The sequence below is a fragment of the Stigmatopora nigra genome, chromosome 2 (assembly GCF_051989575.1).
Source record: "Stigmatopora nigra isolate UIUO_SnigA chromosome 2, RoL_Snig_1.1, whole genome shotgun sequence".
Lineage (NCBI taxonomy): Eukaryota > Metazoa > Chordata > Actinopteri > Syngnathiformes > Syngnathidae > Stigmatopora > Stigmatopora nigra.
In genome coordinates, this window is record NC_135509.1 from 19,302,168 (window position 1) to 19,318,957 (window position 16,790).

At 38.6% G+C, this 16,790-nt stretch overlaps 1 protein-coding gene across 20 annotated transcripts in view; it reads right to left on the minus strand.

Moving 5' to 3' along the window:
• The window catches only part of ppfibp2b (PPFIA binding protein 2b), a 53,029-nt gene that overhangs the window by 30,555 nt on the left and 5,684 nt on the right, over positions 1 to 16,790 (minus strand). For 18 of the 20 annotated variants that reach the window (XM_077742516.1, XM_077742548.1, XM_077742524.1 and 15 more), the window contains exons 2-4: positions 6,513 to 6,612; positions 4,418 to 4,626; positions 570 to 656 (exon numbers count right to left, since the gene is read on the minus strand). In XM_077742516.1, the coding sequence (XP_077598642.1) occupies positions 570 to 656; positions 4,418 to 4,626; positions 6,513 to 6,576 (360 nt within the window). In that variant the 5' untranslated portion in view covers positions 6,577 to 6,612. Of the gene's footprint in view, positions 1 to 569; positions 657 to 2,168; positions 2,295 to 4,417; positions 4,627 to 6,512; positions 6,613 to 16,790 lie in introns of those variants that run through there. The other 2 variants (XM_077742605.1, XM_077742626.1) reach the window with 1 other exon arrangement.

Below are 16,790 nucleotides of genomic sequence, written 5' to 3' on the forward strand. Positions count from 1 at the left end.
TACTTTTTCTGAATTGTCTCATGGCAGACAACCAAAAATCTACAATGAACTGCATATAAAATGTTGCTTCCTTGTAAACACTAGCCGACAATTTAAGAAAAAACATTCTTGTATGACATCACCAACACAGATGTTAAATGACGCAATGCAGTCGTGAAGACATTTCAAATTTAGATAAAAACACCACGATTATAAGTGTAGTAGTAAAGGTGATCTAAGAAGACACATTGTGTTGTTGCGCAAGGCTACAGTATATAATTTTCTCCTGTTACAGCACCGGCTGAGTGTGAATACTTGTACATGGTTGAATGGATCAAATTAGTTCAGGCATGTTGTATTTGGAAACACGTGATACGCATCTTCAAAAACAGGAACTGAGATACCACGGCAGCAGCCATTACGAACTAGTCCTATTTCCGGTAACAAGGACTACATCATTGCAAACAAGCAAAATAATGTTTTTAGATGTGGATCAAATTAAAAGGAAATTCATGCAAGAATGTAAGCACAAACACATACACACACACCCAAACACACATTCCTAACACATCCAAACACAAAATGTTTACCTGTAACACTAAAGACTCTTTGTCCCCCTCGAGCCGGAGTAGTCTCTCTTGGTATGTTTCATTGTTGGCAGGAGGACACAAGTTCACCTGAAATACCACAGGGTAAAAATATTCTTGTAAACATGTCAGTTGAGTTGACTTTGTACTCCGAGGTCACAAAGACAGGAACCTCCGTTATCTGTAAATCAAAGTAGCTAGTCTACTATTACTACTAATACTAATAATACTACTACTACACTTTTTGGCTTGTCCCTGGAAGGGTTGCCGCAGTGAATCATCTACTACTATTATCAAAGTAGCTACTCTAATTAGCTTTCAACCTGGTGCACTAAAACTTTCCCATAGAAAAGAAATTACTCGTGAAAGCATTAAACTACATTGAGAAAGAGGTGCTCTGTTATAATACATTTTAGTTTAGAAAAAGTTAAGAAGAAAAAAACTCAATGAATGTTTCAAACTTTCATTAACAGTGATGTAGGGCTGGGTTATAAATCCTAATCTGAGATATACATTGTGAAATGACTTTTTTTAAATTATCTGCTGCTTTTTAGCGGAAATTGTTTTTTGTTATGCTGATCTTCCGCTCATAGGCATTAGCATTTTATTTGTATGAAATGTTATATAAAACGTTAGCTGTGCTGCTGCCTTTTGTTGCAGAGGGCTATACACAAATTTAACAATTTGCAGCCACTTCAACTACACGTGTACGTAAAACTATTTTTCTTGTTGGCAGACAGGCAGGATGCTCGTTGAATGTCACATGTGATGTGCATTTAAGACCCACAGTCACAGTTGGAGTGCTGTTGCATATGTCTTTTTCAATGTATTTAGAAAGCAACACTATAAGAAACTACTACAAAGTCATATTTCTTTATACATACACACACACACACGCACACACACAGACACACACACACATGCAGCTACAATAATGGTATTATGTGCAACACTACGTATTTGAAGCCAATTTTTAAAGAAACGCTCATATCTCAAATTGTACTGAATTATGCAATATTGAAATTCCTAAACTATCACAGTCATGTTCGTCCAATGCCTTTAATTATGTGCTTTCCGACTTTATTTATCAGAACAATCATTATTTCAAGGTCCCCATCATCATAGTCATTAGCAATGCTTTAACTTGCCACTGGCTCATAAAATGTGTCCAATTTAAATAATAAAGCCCCCAAAGCTCTTCATCAGACAACATTGTGCTAGAGCGCTCAACAAATACGATTCTCAGTCAACAAGAACACACATTTTGTGTTTAGTGGTGAAATCCAGCAGTATCAGATGGTGATTCAGCAGAAGTCAGCTGATGGATAGTTTGCGGAATCTAAATGCACAACCCTTGTGATACATGCCTTCCAAATACTCTGACTATTCCACTAAGTAAAATGTCGTACGAGCTAAAAATAAAATCCAGTTTATTGAAACCAATTGAATAGTAGTCCAAGCTATAAAAAAAATAGTCATCTCCAGCCAGAAAAAAACTTCCTAAAACCATATTCTTATACAGTTATCTTGTCCACACATCGATTATAGCATAAGAAATCAAGTGATAAACATGACATTAAAATGACAAACTCAAGCACATACCTTTCTGAGCCAGGAGAAGTGCTTGTAGACATCAATTGAAGTCTCCATGCTCCCAGCCCATTTCTGCTCTGTCTATTTCCTCTAGGATTTTATCTCAGCCAGTCAGAATGTGATCCCAAATGTGTCTGTTTGTCGCTCCCATACCCTCCCTTCCTCGGTGTGAATTTAGACCAAGCCTACATTGAGTCTTGAGTTTACAAAAAGTATCATCAAGTGTGAAAACGCATGACTGCAACTTTCACAGCTGTAGTGTTTTTTTCTTTTTTTCTTTTTTTTTACAATCTCTACCGCCGTCCTAAGGGAAAGCCCCCTCCCAGTATTTTGCCTCCTTTCGACTGCTGCTTGCTTCACTTATTTGTTTTACAAAAACAGATTTCTTTCTTCTACATTCTGTCAGTTTTTCCCACAGTTCATTTTCAACTATTGTAACAATAAATACTGTTTCTTTGTTGTTTCTCGTTACATGATCTCTTTTCTCAGCTCCCTTCTCTCACTGTTGCTGTTACAGCCAAATGGCCAAGCCCAAAAAGAGGGGGTGGTCTAAAATGTTTGCCTGTTTTGTCATCTGTTTTGTGTCTATCTACGACTAATTTCTGTCCATCCCAAACTCTCACACTCACGCGCACACACGCACCCACACATACACACGCACACACACGCCCACAGGCAAACACAGGCACAAACAAACATCTATTTTACTTTATATATTGTAAATTGGCGGCCCAACAGCATGAGTGGTTAGCATGTCGCCCTCACAGCAGGGTCCTGGCTTCAAATCCAGGTCGGTCCACTTGTGTGGAATTTGCATGTTCTTACTGGGCCTATGTGGGTTTTCTCCCGGTACTCCGGTTTACTCCCACATTCCAAAAACATGCATGGTAGGCTGATTGGACACTCTAAATTTTCCCTATGAATGAGTGTGTGCATGATTGCCTGTGTCCTCGTGACCTGCGATCGGCTGGCCACTGATTCAGAGTGTCCCCTGGCACTGGCCCTAAGCCTGCTGGGATGGGCTCCAGCACCCCCACGAGCCTAATGATGATAAAGCGGTTCAGAAAATGAATGAATTAATTAATACTGTAAATCTTTGTCATCTCTACAGTCTATGCATACATAATTTTGATTACATTCCGCCCACATCCTCTGGGACAATTCACAAGAACTATTAGTTATTAATCTCAATGCATTAGGGAGAGAACCTGCATTCATAAATTGCCTGTAAAAAAATCTTAAAAATATATATTTACACGCGTATAAGCTGCCATCGGGTATGAGCCGCACCCTTAAAATTGCCCTGAAATGGCCTTAAAATTGTTGAATTTTACAATTTCTCATGTGTAAGCTGCCCCTGATTCAGTACAAGTACAAATGTGTTACTTTGAAGGGGAAATCTTAAGAAAAATCATCGCACATGGAATTTCCGAGATACTATATGAATTAAAAGCCCATTAATAGGGTCAATGTCATAAGGACGTTAATATGCCTCTTTTGAAATGCACAATATCAAATTATTCAATTTGAAAAAAAGTAACAAGTCTATCTTGATGAGAATCTGATGCTTTTTACTGACAGAAATTACATTTTTTTTAGGAAAAGTTTAGGAGGTTGGGGTGGCCAAATTGCTTCTCATGTCGAAATATCACTTTTTTTTCAATGGTTCATATTATTGCAATAGTTGTCACTTTTGAATAAGAAATAAAAAGAAATATAATCAAAGCCATTGAGAGCATGCTGACCTATGCTGTGTCAGTGTGATACTCGAGCTGCACAGAAGCCGGCAGGAAAGGACTGCAAAAGGTGATCAACACTGATCATCAACTGCCCCCTACCTCCTCTGGCCACCATCTACAAATCCCAGTGCTAAGGGGAGGGCAAAGAGCATCACCACTCTTCAACCTCCATACTCAAGTCGAGTTCTGCACCTAGGGGGGCTTAATCAAAACTCATCTTGTACTGTACTAAAATGCCATAGGCTGCTAACCACTTGAGTCACTTTTTGTGAACACTAATTCATGTTGACTATTTATTTATTAATTATATTAATTGATTATTTATTTATTATTATGTATTGATTACTCATCAGTTTATTTGTTGCTGTGTTAACGACTAATTTATTTATTACGCATTTGTTGATTATTTATTATTATTCATTGATCATTTATTTGTCTATTTGTTTGTTGTTGTAATTTGTGCACTACATGGTGAAGCTTTAAGTCTAAAATTCAATGCAATTCAATTTAATTACTTACATCTCCACTTTGGAGCCAGTCTTTCAGGGCCTTTGCTGTTTCTTTCGGCAATTTTGTCCTGAGGTACTCTCTCTCTTCCTGGTTAGGCTGGCGCTCCAAAGCAACTTTGAGGTCCGTAGCTAACTGAATGACCTGCAGTGGTTTGGGACGGATGGCAGAACCAAGGTCATAAAAGGCATTTGTGAGGTCCAACTCTGCTGCTTTTGAACCTGGAATATAGGTGATAAAGAAGAGGGAAAAACATACTGTGATACATCTGAAATAAATTCTATCTACAAGATACGCTGGTCAATATAAATAATCCCACCAATATATGAAAGACAATCCATAGAGTAAAACATCAAACGAAATCAAACATCCACTAAATTTAATTAAATACATTTTCTGTATCTTGCTACTGTCACAATGAAATTTCCTGAATACGGGGTGAATAAAGTTATTCAATCCAATCCAATCCAGTAATTGAAAAAAAGAAAGAAAATTATGTACTTGAGTTGCTTTCCCATTGGTTGGCCTCCCATTCGCTACCAAGAAGCTGGGACTCCATTATGCCAAAAGCTCAATTGTGTGACAAAATACCCCTTTTCCATCACTCTTTAATACTTTATTTAATATTTTTTCCAAGATGGCGCCGTTCAAGCGGGAGCCAGTGGAAGTAGCTCTGTACACTCTTATGTTTTTCATGTTTTACAGCCCTTCCATCTTTTTAAAAATTTCATTGTAATATTTCTTAATACATTCCTTTTTTACTTTACTTTGTACATTATACTTTTTACTTTAATGTTTTTACAACTTTCCTTTTTCTGTTAGCCTGGCTTCTTTCGGCTACTTCTTTTTTGGAACCAGTCGGCCATGCCTGCGCTGTCACACACATGGGACTAGCTGTTACACACATGGGACTAGCTGTTACAATACGCAGCAGAAGGAGCAAAACCTCGGTGCCGCCCAAGTTACGGAGCTGGACAAAAGTGTCAGGAGAAGAGGCAACGCTTCCGATCAACCATTCCAGCGTGGGATAGGATGGAAGAGCTGTCGGCGCTTACCAGCAACGGAGTCGGGGAGTTCTGCCCTGCTTCTGTTTTCTTCAGCTTCAGACTACTGATCAACTGTGCGGATATACTTGAAAGAGCGACTCGGCAATATTCTCCACCTCGGTCACAGTCTGCAGAAGTTCCCCATCTCATGGAAGACTTCCTGTGTTTGGTTCCAGTTTTTGTCCAACTTTACAACGTCTTTTTGAGTCCGTTTCAGCTACCGCAACCAAAATGGCGCTGTTTAAGCGGCAGCTGGTGGCAGCTCCGTCCACTCTTGCTCGTTTTGTGTTTTTGCTGCTTTTATGTTTTATTGATTTGATGCAATGTCTCAATTGTCTCAATTTTTGAATGTATATAATTGTGTACCACATACTACAATTGTTATGTAGTCCCAAAGTGAGCCAAGCCCACGCCCTCTCATCTCGGGTTGCATCAATTGTGTTCAAGTGCCCAAACCAACCATTCTTTAGGAGGGAACGTTCCCTTTTTCAGAACAAACACACCAAAGAGGACAGCTTGACAAGTTGAAAAGTGTTACCATTAGCCAAAACCTCAAAAACTAATGAAAAAGAAAAAAAGTGTCACTCCAAATTAAGTATCAAATAGAGGGATGTTCCAACGACTGACAATATTCAAGTTGGAGCAATTTCCTGCACAACACATACTATTAAATATTGTCCTGTACAGAATTAGTAAAAATGTTCTGATACAAATGATTGAAATTCTTGAGGGAAAGAAGTAAATAAAAAGTAAAACGCTCACTACCATGGCAATGAAACCAAATGGACGTGGGCGATGCGCACAAAAACTTCTGCCTTTGTTTACGTCAGACCAAGTTATTGACTGTGACCTCATGGTGAACAGCGAAACAGGATTTAAACTGTTTTGCACCTTTTTGAGTGCATTATGCAAACAAAAGCATCACAGGCTGTGTTTCAGTGCAATCTTAGCTGACAGTGGGACTTTAAATATTGTTTCCATTAATTAATGCAATATAATGTGATAACATTTTCCACAAACACCAAGCAAACAGACAAGCATATAACACACTAATTCAATACCTGCAATGATGTCATCCATCTGCTCCAGAGCCACCTCGAGCATGTGACTTGCATCGGTTTCCATGATAATGTTAGGCTTTATTAGATGTCAGATATGCATCTGCAGGCGAGATATTTGAGAGTCCAAATGTGTTACTTTGAAGGGAAAATCTTAAGAAAAATCATCGCACATGGTATTTCTGAGATACCTCATGAATCGAAAGGATCGTATACTGGATTGCATATTTCTAAACGGTGTATCCTGCACGTAGACAATTAAAAAAAGAAGTCATGTGAGCAGTACAACCAGGAAATGTCTCCGTAGCAGTCTAGTTTGTCATCCCTGGGTATGATGGCGGCGCCCTGAGCGAGCAATGGTAGGCACAAGTGAGTTTTTTCACGTTTTATGCAAGATACGGTTTATTTTTTCTTGATTTTCATTCATAGACGTTAAAATTAATTTTGCTAAGGGTTTAGCTTTTCTCTATGTTGAAATAAATGACCACATTGTCTTGCGTTATGGCGTTTTGCGCATGTCAACTCATATAAGCCATACCCTCGATTCAGTCATAATTTTTCTGAGCGAGTAATACGTCACATATGCGAGAAAATTAGATTTAGAAAGCACCAGAATTTTTTCATGGGTTTAAGTTGGTAAACACCATTTTATCATACTTTTTGTTTTTACAACTTTCTTTGTTCTGTTAGCCTGACTTATTTCTGCTCCTTTTTTGAAACCATTCAGCCATGCCTACGCTGTCATACACATTGGACTAGCTGTTGCAATATGCAGCAGAAAGAGCAACACCTCAATGCCGCTGGAAATTCAGAGCTGGACAACCATTCCATCATGGGATAAGATGAAAGAGCTGTCAGCGCTTACCAAGCCGTAAACGGAGTCGGGGTTCTACTCTGCTACTGTTGATTCTTCGGCTCCAGACTACTGAGGAACTGTGTGGATAAACTTGGAAGAGTGACTCTGCATATTCTCTAACTCGGTCACAGTCTGCAGAAGTTCCCCATCGTGTGGAAGACTTCCTGTGTGTGGTTCCAGTTTTATCCAACTCTACAACGTCTTTTTCTTGAGTCCGTATCCGTTTTTGCTCCTGAACCAAGATGGCGCCACTCAAGTGGCAGCCGGTAGTGGAGAGCGGAGGATGCTGACCAGGATGATGTCCATCATGGACAGCATCTCCCAAACCCTGCATGAGTCTGTGGAGTCCCTAAGAAGCTCTTTCAGCAATAGACTGCAGCACTCTCATTGCAGGAAGGAGCGCTTCCGCAGATCCTTCCTCCCATCAGCTGTTAGGCTCTTTCACAAAAAAATGGCTGTGTTAAGACCTACTGTATGCATGCATGTACATCTATGTGTATGTATATATGCGCCTATATACTATATGTACGTGTATGTATATATGCAGCTATATACTATATGTATGTGTATTTATATATGCGCTTATATACTACATGTATATGTATGTATATATGCGCCTATATACTATATCTGTGTATGTATATATGCGCCTATATACTATATGTACGTGTATGTATAAATGCACCTATATACTATATGTACGTGTATGTATATATGCGCCTATATACTATATGTACGTGTATGTATAAATGCACCTATACACTATATGTACGTGTATGTATATATGCGCCTATATACTATATGTATGTGTATGTATATATGCGCATATATACTATATGTACGTGTATGTATATATACTATGTATGTGCATGTATATATGCGCCTATACACTGTGTATGTATATATGCGTATGTATATACACTGTGTGTATGTATATATGCACCTATGTATATATGTATATATGCACCTATATACTATCTGTAGGTGTATGTATATATGCGCCTATATACTATATGTATGTGTATATATGCTACATGTAGATGATGTAGATGTAGATATGTATATAGGTATGTGTATATATATATATATATATAGGTATGTGTATATATATATATATATATATATATATATATATATATATATATATATATATATATATATATATATATATATATATATATATATATATATATATATATATATATATATATATATATATATATATATATATATATATATATATATATATATATATATATATATATATATATATATATATATATATATATATATATATATATATATATATATATATATATATATATATATATATATATATATATATATATATATATATAATATACACGCTTATTTATTTATATATTTATTCATGTATTTATTTATTAAATTACTTATTACCTATCTATTTTGTCTAAAATGCCTGCATCCTCATCCTCTTACTACTGTGACAACCAAATTTCCCGAATACAGGATGAATAAAGTTATCCAATCCAATCCATCCGCTCTTGCTGTTTTTTTTTTTTGCTGCTTATCTGTCTTAATGATTTGATTTAATGATTTTTAATGATCCCAAATACTTTGCTTTGTACTTTGTGCTTTTGCTTTGTTGTTCAGCGGCCTTTGCGACTGTAGTGTAACTTGTAACTATGTGTAACTATGCCTTTCTTGTATCTGCATACTCACCCTCTTGCTACTGTCACAATGAAATTGCCCGAGTACGGGATGAATGAAGTTATCCAATCTAATCCAATCCAATCAGACAAGTCCCACAAAGAGTAACCAAAGTAATTAACAGGTACATGTTCTTTAATTCTAACTAAAAAATAGGGTTTTTGCCTTTTTTCCACAACTCTCCCAGGAGACACACTGTAGTCATGGGAAACAATGCTGACTCATGGACAGTCCATTCCTGCCCTGGAAAAATATGAAAAGAAAATAACTGTCCCCAGACCTAACATGCCTCAAAGTGTGCTCATCCACAAAATGGCAAATGGTTAAACTAGGTCTGGGAATGTTACTATACAAATATCCGCTGCGGTTGCAGGTTTTCATTTTAACCAGGACACCTTTTCAGTCTGACGGTTTACAAGTGTGATTAATCGTTTGCAGTCAGGTGCTGCTTTCCGCAGAATGCCATTGTTAGGTTCTTCATGCTGGATCGGTTGGAACAACAGCAGCACTTCAAAATCAGTTTGGGAAAACTATTGATTTAAACGATTGGGGTGTTTTTGTTTTTATTGTTTATATAAGCTACCATGAATCATTACAATAATGCCCTTAATTGTGAGAATGGAAAGGAACTGTGATCAGCTGGCCACCAATTCAGGGTGTCCCCCGTCTCTGACCCGAACTCAGCTGGAATTGGAGATTTAAGTATAACACGTCGAATGTATCCAGTTTGGGATTATCCTTCTATCTCTCTTTGATACTACCTACTCTAATTGATTGGCCGGAGGCTTTGTCAGCTGGCTTCAGGCAAGATGCAGTATTCACAATGGACTAATCGTGAGGCAATTAATTACAAGGTACATACAGTTGTGGTCAAAAGTTTACATACACTTGTGAAGAACATCTCTGGAGTTTCCAGTTATTTCTACAACTCTGATTTTTCTCTGATAGAGTGATTGGAACAGATACTTTGTCACAAAAAACATTCTTAAAGTTTGGTTCTTTTATGACTTTATTATGGGTTAACAGAAAAGTGATCAAATCTGCTGGGTTAAAAATATACAGACAGCAACACAAATGAGCAATTTTGGTGACTTAGAAATTTGTGTCAGTGAAATGAGCTTCACAGCATGGCCTCTTAATTATTTGAGTGATTATGAGTGACTACAGCTGGTGATTTTTCTGAGGCCATTTAAATAGGGCTCATTGGATGCAAACGCTACATTGGGAAAGTCAAAGGAATTCAGCATGGATCTGAAAAAGTGAATCCTTGACTTGAACACGTCAGGAAAGTCACTTGGAGCCATTTCAACGCAGCTGCAGGTCCCAAGAGCAACAGTACAAACAATTGTTTGTAAGTAAAAAGTTCATTCTATTTTGTCACTGCCCCCATCAGAAAGATGAAAAGAAAATGCAAGCTATCACCTGCTGCTAAGAGAAAACTGGTCACCAAAAAGCAGATCTGCCAAAATTAGAAGCTGCTGGAACACAAGTGTCAGTGTCCACAATCAAGCGTGTTTTGCATTTCCATGGACTAAGAGGCTGCCGTGCAAGAAGGAAGCCCTTGCTCCAAAACTGGCACCTTAAAGCTCGACTGAAGTTTGCTGCTGATCACATGGACAAAGATAAGACTTTTTGGAGGAGAAAAGGTGAGGCCTTTAACCCCAAGTACACCATGCCTACCGTCAAGCAAGGTGGTGGTAGTAATATGCAGTGGGGCTGTTTTCCTGCCAATGGAACTGGTGTTTTACAGAGAATAAATGGGATAATGAAGGAGGATTACCTTCAAATTCTTCAAGATAACCAAAGGTCATCAGCCTAAAGATTGGGTCTTGGGTGCAGTTGGGTGTTCCAACAGGACGATGACCCCAAACACACATAATAAAATGGTAATGGAATGGCTAAATGAGCCTTCAATTAAGGTTTTCCCTGAGTCTTGACTTAAACCCCATTGAGAACTTGGAAGACAATGCTGAAGAAACAAGTCCGTGTTAGAAATCCATCAAATTAACTGAACTGCATCAATGCTTTCAAGAGGAGTGGTCAAAGATTCAGCCGGGAGCTTGCCAGAAGCTTGTGGATCGCTACCAAAAGCACCTACCATATTTTCACGACTATAAGGCGCACTAAAAAGTCTAAAATTTTCTCCAAAATAGACAGGGCGCCTTATAATGTGGAGCGCCGTGTGTATGCTTCAAAGCCTGACTGAGAGCACTTATTGCCGACACGCTTCTTATGTAGAGATAAAGCGGACGTGGGTGGGGTAAGGCTTGCGGAGGGTATGTGTGTGAGAACACTTTAAAGGCACGCCCCAAACAGGTACCCGTACATAGTGTGGTCATGTGTTTTATTGCAAAACAATTTCAGTTTGGTTTCTGAGGCCCCCCTGAAAAATGAATAACACAAATAGACAGACTTACAAAGCTCAGTTCAAACTTCAAGCCATCAATTATGCAGGGGGACATGGGAATAGAGCAGCCACGAGGTAATTTTATATCCACGAATTAGGTTAGCAAATGGAGGAATCCTGAGAACGAGCTTTGCCAATTCAAGAAGAAGAAGCTAAGTTGATTAGCGACTCCAAGCATGCCCATCTTCCAGCAGCGGTGAAAAACCAAGTCACGAAAACGAACTCTGAATTTGCCGTCATTCCTGGAGGCTTAACTAAAGAACTTCAACCGCTAGACATTAGCGTCAACCGGGCGTTCAAAGCAAAGTTGCGAGCGGCATGGGAACAATGGATGATAGGTGGCGAACACAGCTTTACGAAGGGTTGCAGGCAGCGCCGGGCTAGTTACACCACTATTTGCGAATGGATTGTGGCCGCTTGGACTAACGTGTCTGCTTGCACTGTTGTTCGAGCTTTTGCCAAAGCCAGCATTTTTAAAAACGTATTTTTAGCGTGTGTGCGTATGTTTAAGCTGATGTAAGTTTTGCCATGACTGGCTGCGTTTATTAGAGTCAAGCGCCTTGTGTGTGTCAAATACAGAAATAGCACTTGTTATCGAGACTACGCCTTTAAATGCGGTGTGCCTTATATTCGTGAAAATACTGTAATTGAAGTGAAAATGGCCAAGGGACGCGTTACCAAATATTAGCGCTGCTGTCTGTATATTTTTGACCCAGCAAATTTGATCACTTTTTTTCTGTTCACCCATAATAAAGTCATAAAAGAACCAAACTTCATGATTTTTTTTTGTGACAAAGAACTATCTGTTCCAATCACTCAATCAGAGAAAAAAACGGAGTTGTAGAAATAACTGGAAACTCCAGAGAGCTATGACATTTTGTTCTTCAAAAGTGTATGTAAACTTTTGACCACAACGGCATCTAGACAAGCATACATTCATAGCTAAGGATAGTTTAGTGTCTTCAACAAATGCAACAGATTACTAATGCCAAGTCAAAACCTTTTCCCCATTCAGTTTCTGTATTGCTTATCCTCAAAAGGTTTGCGAGGGTGCTGGAACCTATACCAGCCAACACAGGTGGGGGACATCCTGAATTGCTGGCTAATCACACTCTTACGTACTTACAAGCAATTTTGAGTTTTCAATCAGCCTACCCTGTATGTTTTGAGGATGTGGTGGGGAAACAGAGTACACGGAGAAAACCCACACAAGCCCAGGAAGAACACGCAAACTCCACACAGGAAGGTCCGGACCTGGGATCTAACACGTGGGGACCACTCAGTCACGGGGCCCCAAATAAAGACCTAAAAAGTCTAAAGTTGGTCAATGTAATATTTTTCCCAAACTGATACATTTGCTCAGTCCCCACATTGATGTTATTTTTCATATTGTGGACTATTTTTCCCTAAGACGGGTAGGCAAACCGGTCCTCAAAGGTCCCTGGGGGTTCCAGTCTTTGTTTAAACTGATCAATTGCAGAGTTTAACCAAGAAGGTTTCTACGCAAACAAGAAGCACCATTCACAGTTTGCACATTTTCACCAGATAGGTTCAAATGTGTACACTTGATGGGTTGCAACAAAAACCTGCACCAAAATCCACCCTTTGTGAAATAGTTTGCCTATCCCTGAACTATTACGTTCATGGCACAACAAAGTAATGTGGGTTACCCAACTTATGGAATGTATATGTCCCCTAGGGCTGTACAGAGCAGTCAGTTTTTCCAAATACACGTAGAATTTTCAGAAACGATTTTTCAAGAGACGCCTGATGGTGTAGTGGTTCGCTCGCCTGACTTCAATGCGGGCAGGACCGTGCTCAATTCCCACTGGTGGCGCCATGTTTATGAGGGCAAATTACCATTTGTTTGTCTGTTTGCCCGACAGCAGACTGGCGACCAGTCTAGGGTATATTCAGCCTTTCGCCTAAAGTCAGCTGGGATAGGCCCTGGCAAGGCCCACAACCCTTATGACATGTGCGACAGAATATGAATAAATCTTTCAAGACACAAGGCAGCCTATAAAAAGCCTGTAAAAATTACATAATTCATACATGTTGCTTATACAGAATAATTGTAATGTGTTGTCTTTAGTCTGCCACTTTTCATATCTGCTACTTTATCAAGTCAAACTGTCAAACGAGCTCAATAACATGAACTTGAATGACTAAAAAGGGATGATATGATGTAATATTGCTTTGGGGAAAATCAAGTCTGCTACACATCATCCTAATGCTCAACAAAATTAGTAACTATTGTGACAACTCACATTAACAATCCACGCACATTCACAATTGAATGGCTGCTGTTGCAATTGTGACTCAGATCTTGCGAAATGCTGTAGATGGTTGCACAAATGTTTACAGGTAACATTGTCGTGCTGAGACAGGTGAATGCACAGCGAACAAAGACTGATTTTATCACCACCAGTGTCAAAAAATGACATTTGCTGGACAAAAGTGCATCTACTTCATATGTTGGGTGTCTGTGGGTGTGCAACTGTTTCGAATATAATGCTTGCAAACAAGAATATATTTTTTCCACATAATTAAACTTCTGTTTTCTTTTTATACTAAGAAGAGTTTAGGACAGGGTGGCTCTGTGGAGCGAGTGGTTAGCTCATCGGCCTCACAGCTCTGACGTCCTGGGTTAAAATCCAGGTCACGTCCACCTTTGTGGAGTTTGCATGTTCTCCCCAGGTACTCCAGTTTCCTCCCACATTCCAAAAACATGCATGGTAGGCTGATTGGACACTCTAAATTGCCCCTAAGTATGTGTGAGCGTGAATAGTTGTTCATCTCTTTGTGCCCTGCGATTGGGTGTCCCCCGCCTCTGGCCTCAGCTGAGATTAGCTCCACCACCCCCGCGACCCTAGTGAGGATAGAGCGGTTTGGAGAAGGAGATCATCGGTGGTCGCTAGATATGGATAATGACAAAGAATACAAATGATATGGGAAGAACTGAGAAGTTTCTTCTTCAATGACCTGCCATTGAATATTGAACTTGGGTCTGAGTCTGTAACGGTTATTGTCAAATGTTTTACTTGTACAAATTGGGTCCTTTCACAATAAAATCTAAGTCTTAGTCCATATGTGGTAACAATTGTATCCTTTTTTTCTTTGCTGCTATCTAATATATCAAAATCTTAAAATGCTCACCGTGCATTTCCTTTAGTTTTACATTCACACAGGGTGACCCTCCTTTTTCCAACTGAAGAGGTAATCTAGAAAAACTAGTTAAACGACGTTACTTATTTCTTAAAGTTTGCTTAGAGCAAGAGATACACTGCTATGAAAATTCTTGTTCCAAACCGAAACTGAGGCAGAAGGAAAACAACACTAACTGAAAAAAAATGTATAATGTATTTATCATATCTTATAATTCACCATCTATTAACAAAGTAACACATAACTAGTGGTTTAATATTACTAAAATGTGTTTAATAGTACTAAAATTAGGGATTTTCGAAGCGGAGAGAAACGGACAGAGAAGGGGGGGGGGTGCTTTTACACATACATATTAAGGTCAATATCATAAGGAGGTTATTATGACTGTCTTTGTAAATGCACAATATCAAATTAGTTTAAGATGTTGTAATGGCTATATCTCTTCTAATGTCAAAATATCTCGATTATTTTGATGGTTCATTCTACTGCAATTGTTGTCACTTCCGAACAAGAAATAAAAAGGAAAAAAATAAATCTAAATTTTGTTTTATTTCATAATCACAAATGTACAATCATGCAGCTAAACCTTCAAAATCATTGTTCTGCCCTTTGTATTACTTTGCCCAACCTTGGTATATGGTTAAATTTGCATTCGGGCTGGTGTGTCTGTGTGTGTGTTCATTACCAGTCAAGGGTGCCGAGAATTAAAACATGGCAGTCGCAACAATATCAAAGCCCTTGACTTAATGAGCAGATGGTCATTTATCTTAGAGTCGGAGAGAACAGGCAGGAGAGACCGCCAGTCAGATTAAACAAAAGGACGGATTCTGATATACGTCAAATTCTCGAATATCGGTGGGACATATCGCCCAGCCGACTGGCTTAGTCTATAAATTCTGTCCGGCACAAAACTTACAATCCTGAGAACCATCATCATGGAACTGAGTGAATGTTAAAAAACTGTCAAGACACTAATGTTTAGAGAAATAACTAGTTTAGATTGATTAGATTAAGCTTTATTCATCTCAAACTCGGGAAATTGACTTTGTTGCAGTAGCAATAAGGTAAAAACAGAAAGACAACTTATATTAAATAGCTACGCTCAACCAAAATTTTTTTTTTTTGATATGCTGTATTAAAATTTTCATTATCAAATAATGATAATCAATATTATGCAACAACATATACTGTGCAGTGGTACCTCGACATACGGGCACCACGACATACGAGCAATTCGAGATACGTATAAAATTTCGAACAAATAATTATCTCGAGATACAAGACAAATTTCGAGATACGAGAAAGCTAGGTGGCCAGGACACGAGAAGCTGTTTAGGATTTTAGCGCAATCTTTTTTAACGTCTTTTTTGTCGCATCTCTTTTGTGTATAATAGATATCTACGAGCACTGGCGGAGCGGTGCATTTTTTTCAGTGTTTTTTTTTACCCATCACTCAGCGCGAATGGCGTAGCGAAGTATATACTACTTCTCGTTGGCAAATGGTGGTTCGTTATCCTATTGTGAGGACATTTGTGTGCATCATTTTCGGAATATTTTGAAGGTAATACAAAAGCAAACAGCCCATCGAATGTGAAAGTCAGGGTGGAGGCAGGGCAAACTGCCAAACCGGCCGGAAGAAGAAAGGAATAAAAATGTAAAACAAAATTAGAATTAAGTTTAGTGTAAGGTTAGATTAAACTTACTTTTGAGTGAGTCTGCATCGTAATCCAAGTTCATTTAAATGTGTCTATGTTATAGAGGGTTAGAACAAATTAATTTGTTTTTAGTTCATTTCAATGGGAAACGTTCGTTCGAGTTATGAGAATATCGACATACGAGCTCAGTCCTAGAACGAATTAAGCCTCTATCCCGGGCTACCACTGTACATACATTTACAAAAAAGAAAGCCATGAAAAGCTCTGTTTGAACACTTGTGGAACATGTACAGAGATCCCAGTGGAAACAGGAAACTGGTCACCACTGAAGATCTAGTTACACCAAAACTTTCACAATGAGAAGGAGATTCCCTATGCATGTGAACCAACGTGATGTATACAGGATAAGTTAAATTTAAACACACTTATCTACACATACGCACACAAAGGGGTGTTTGTGTGAGCCATTCCTCCTCATTTGATTTAGCCTGTTTGGATTAGTGTCA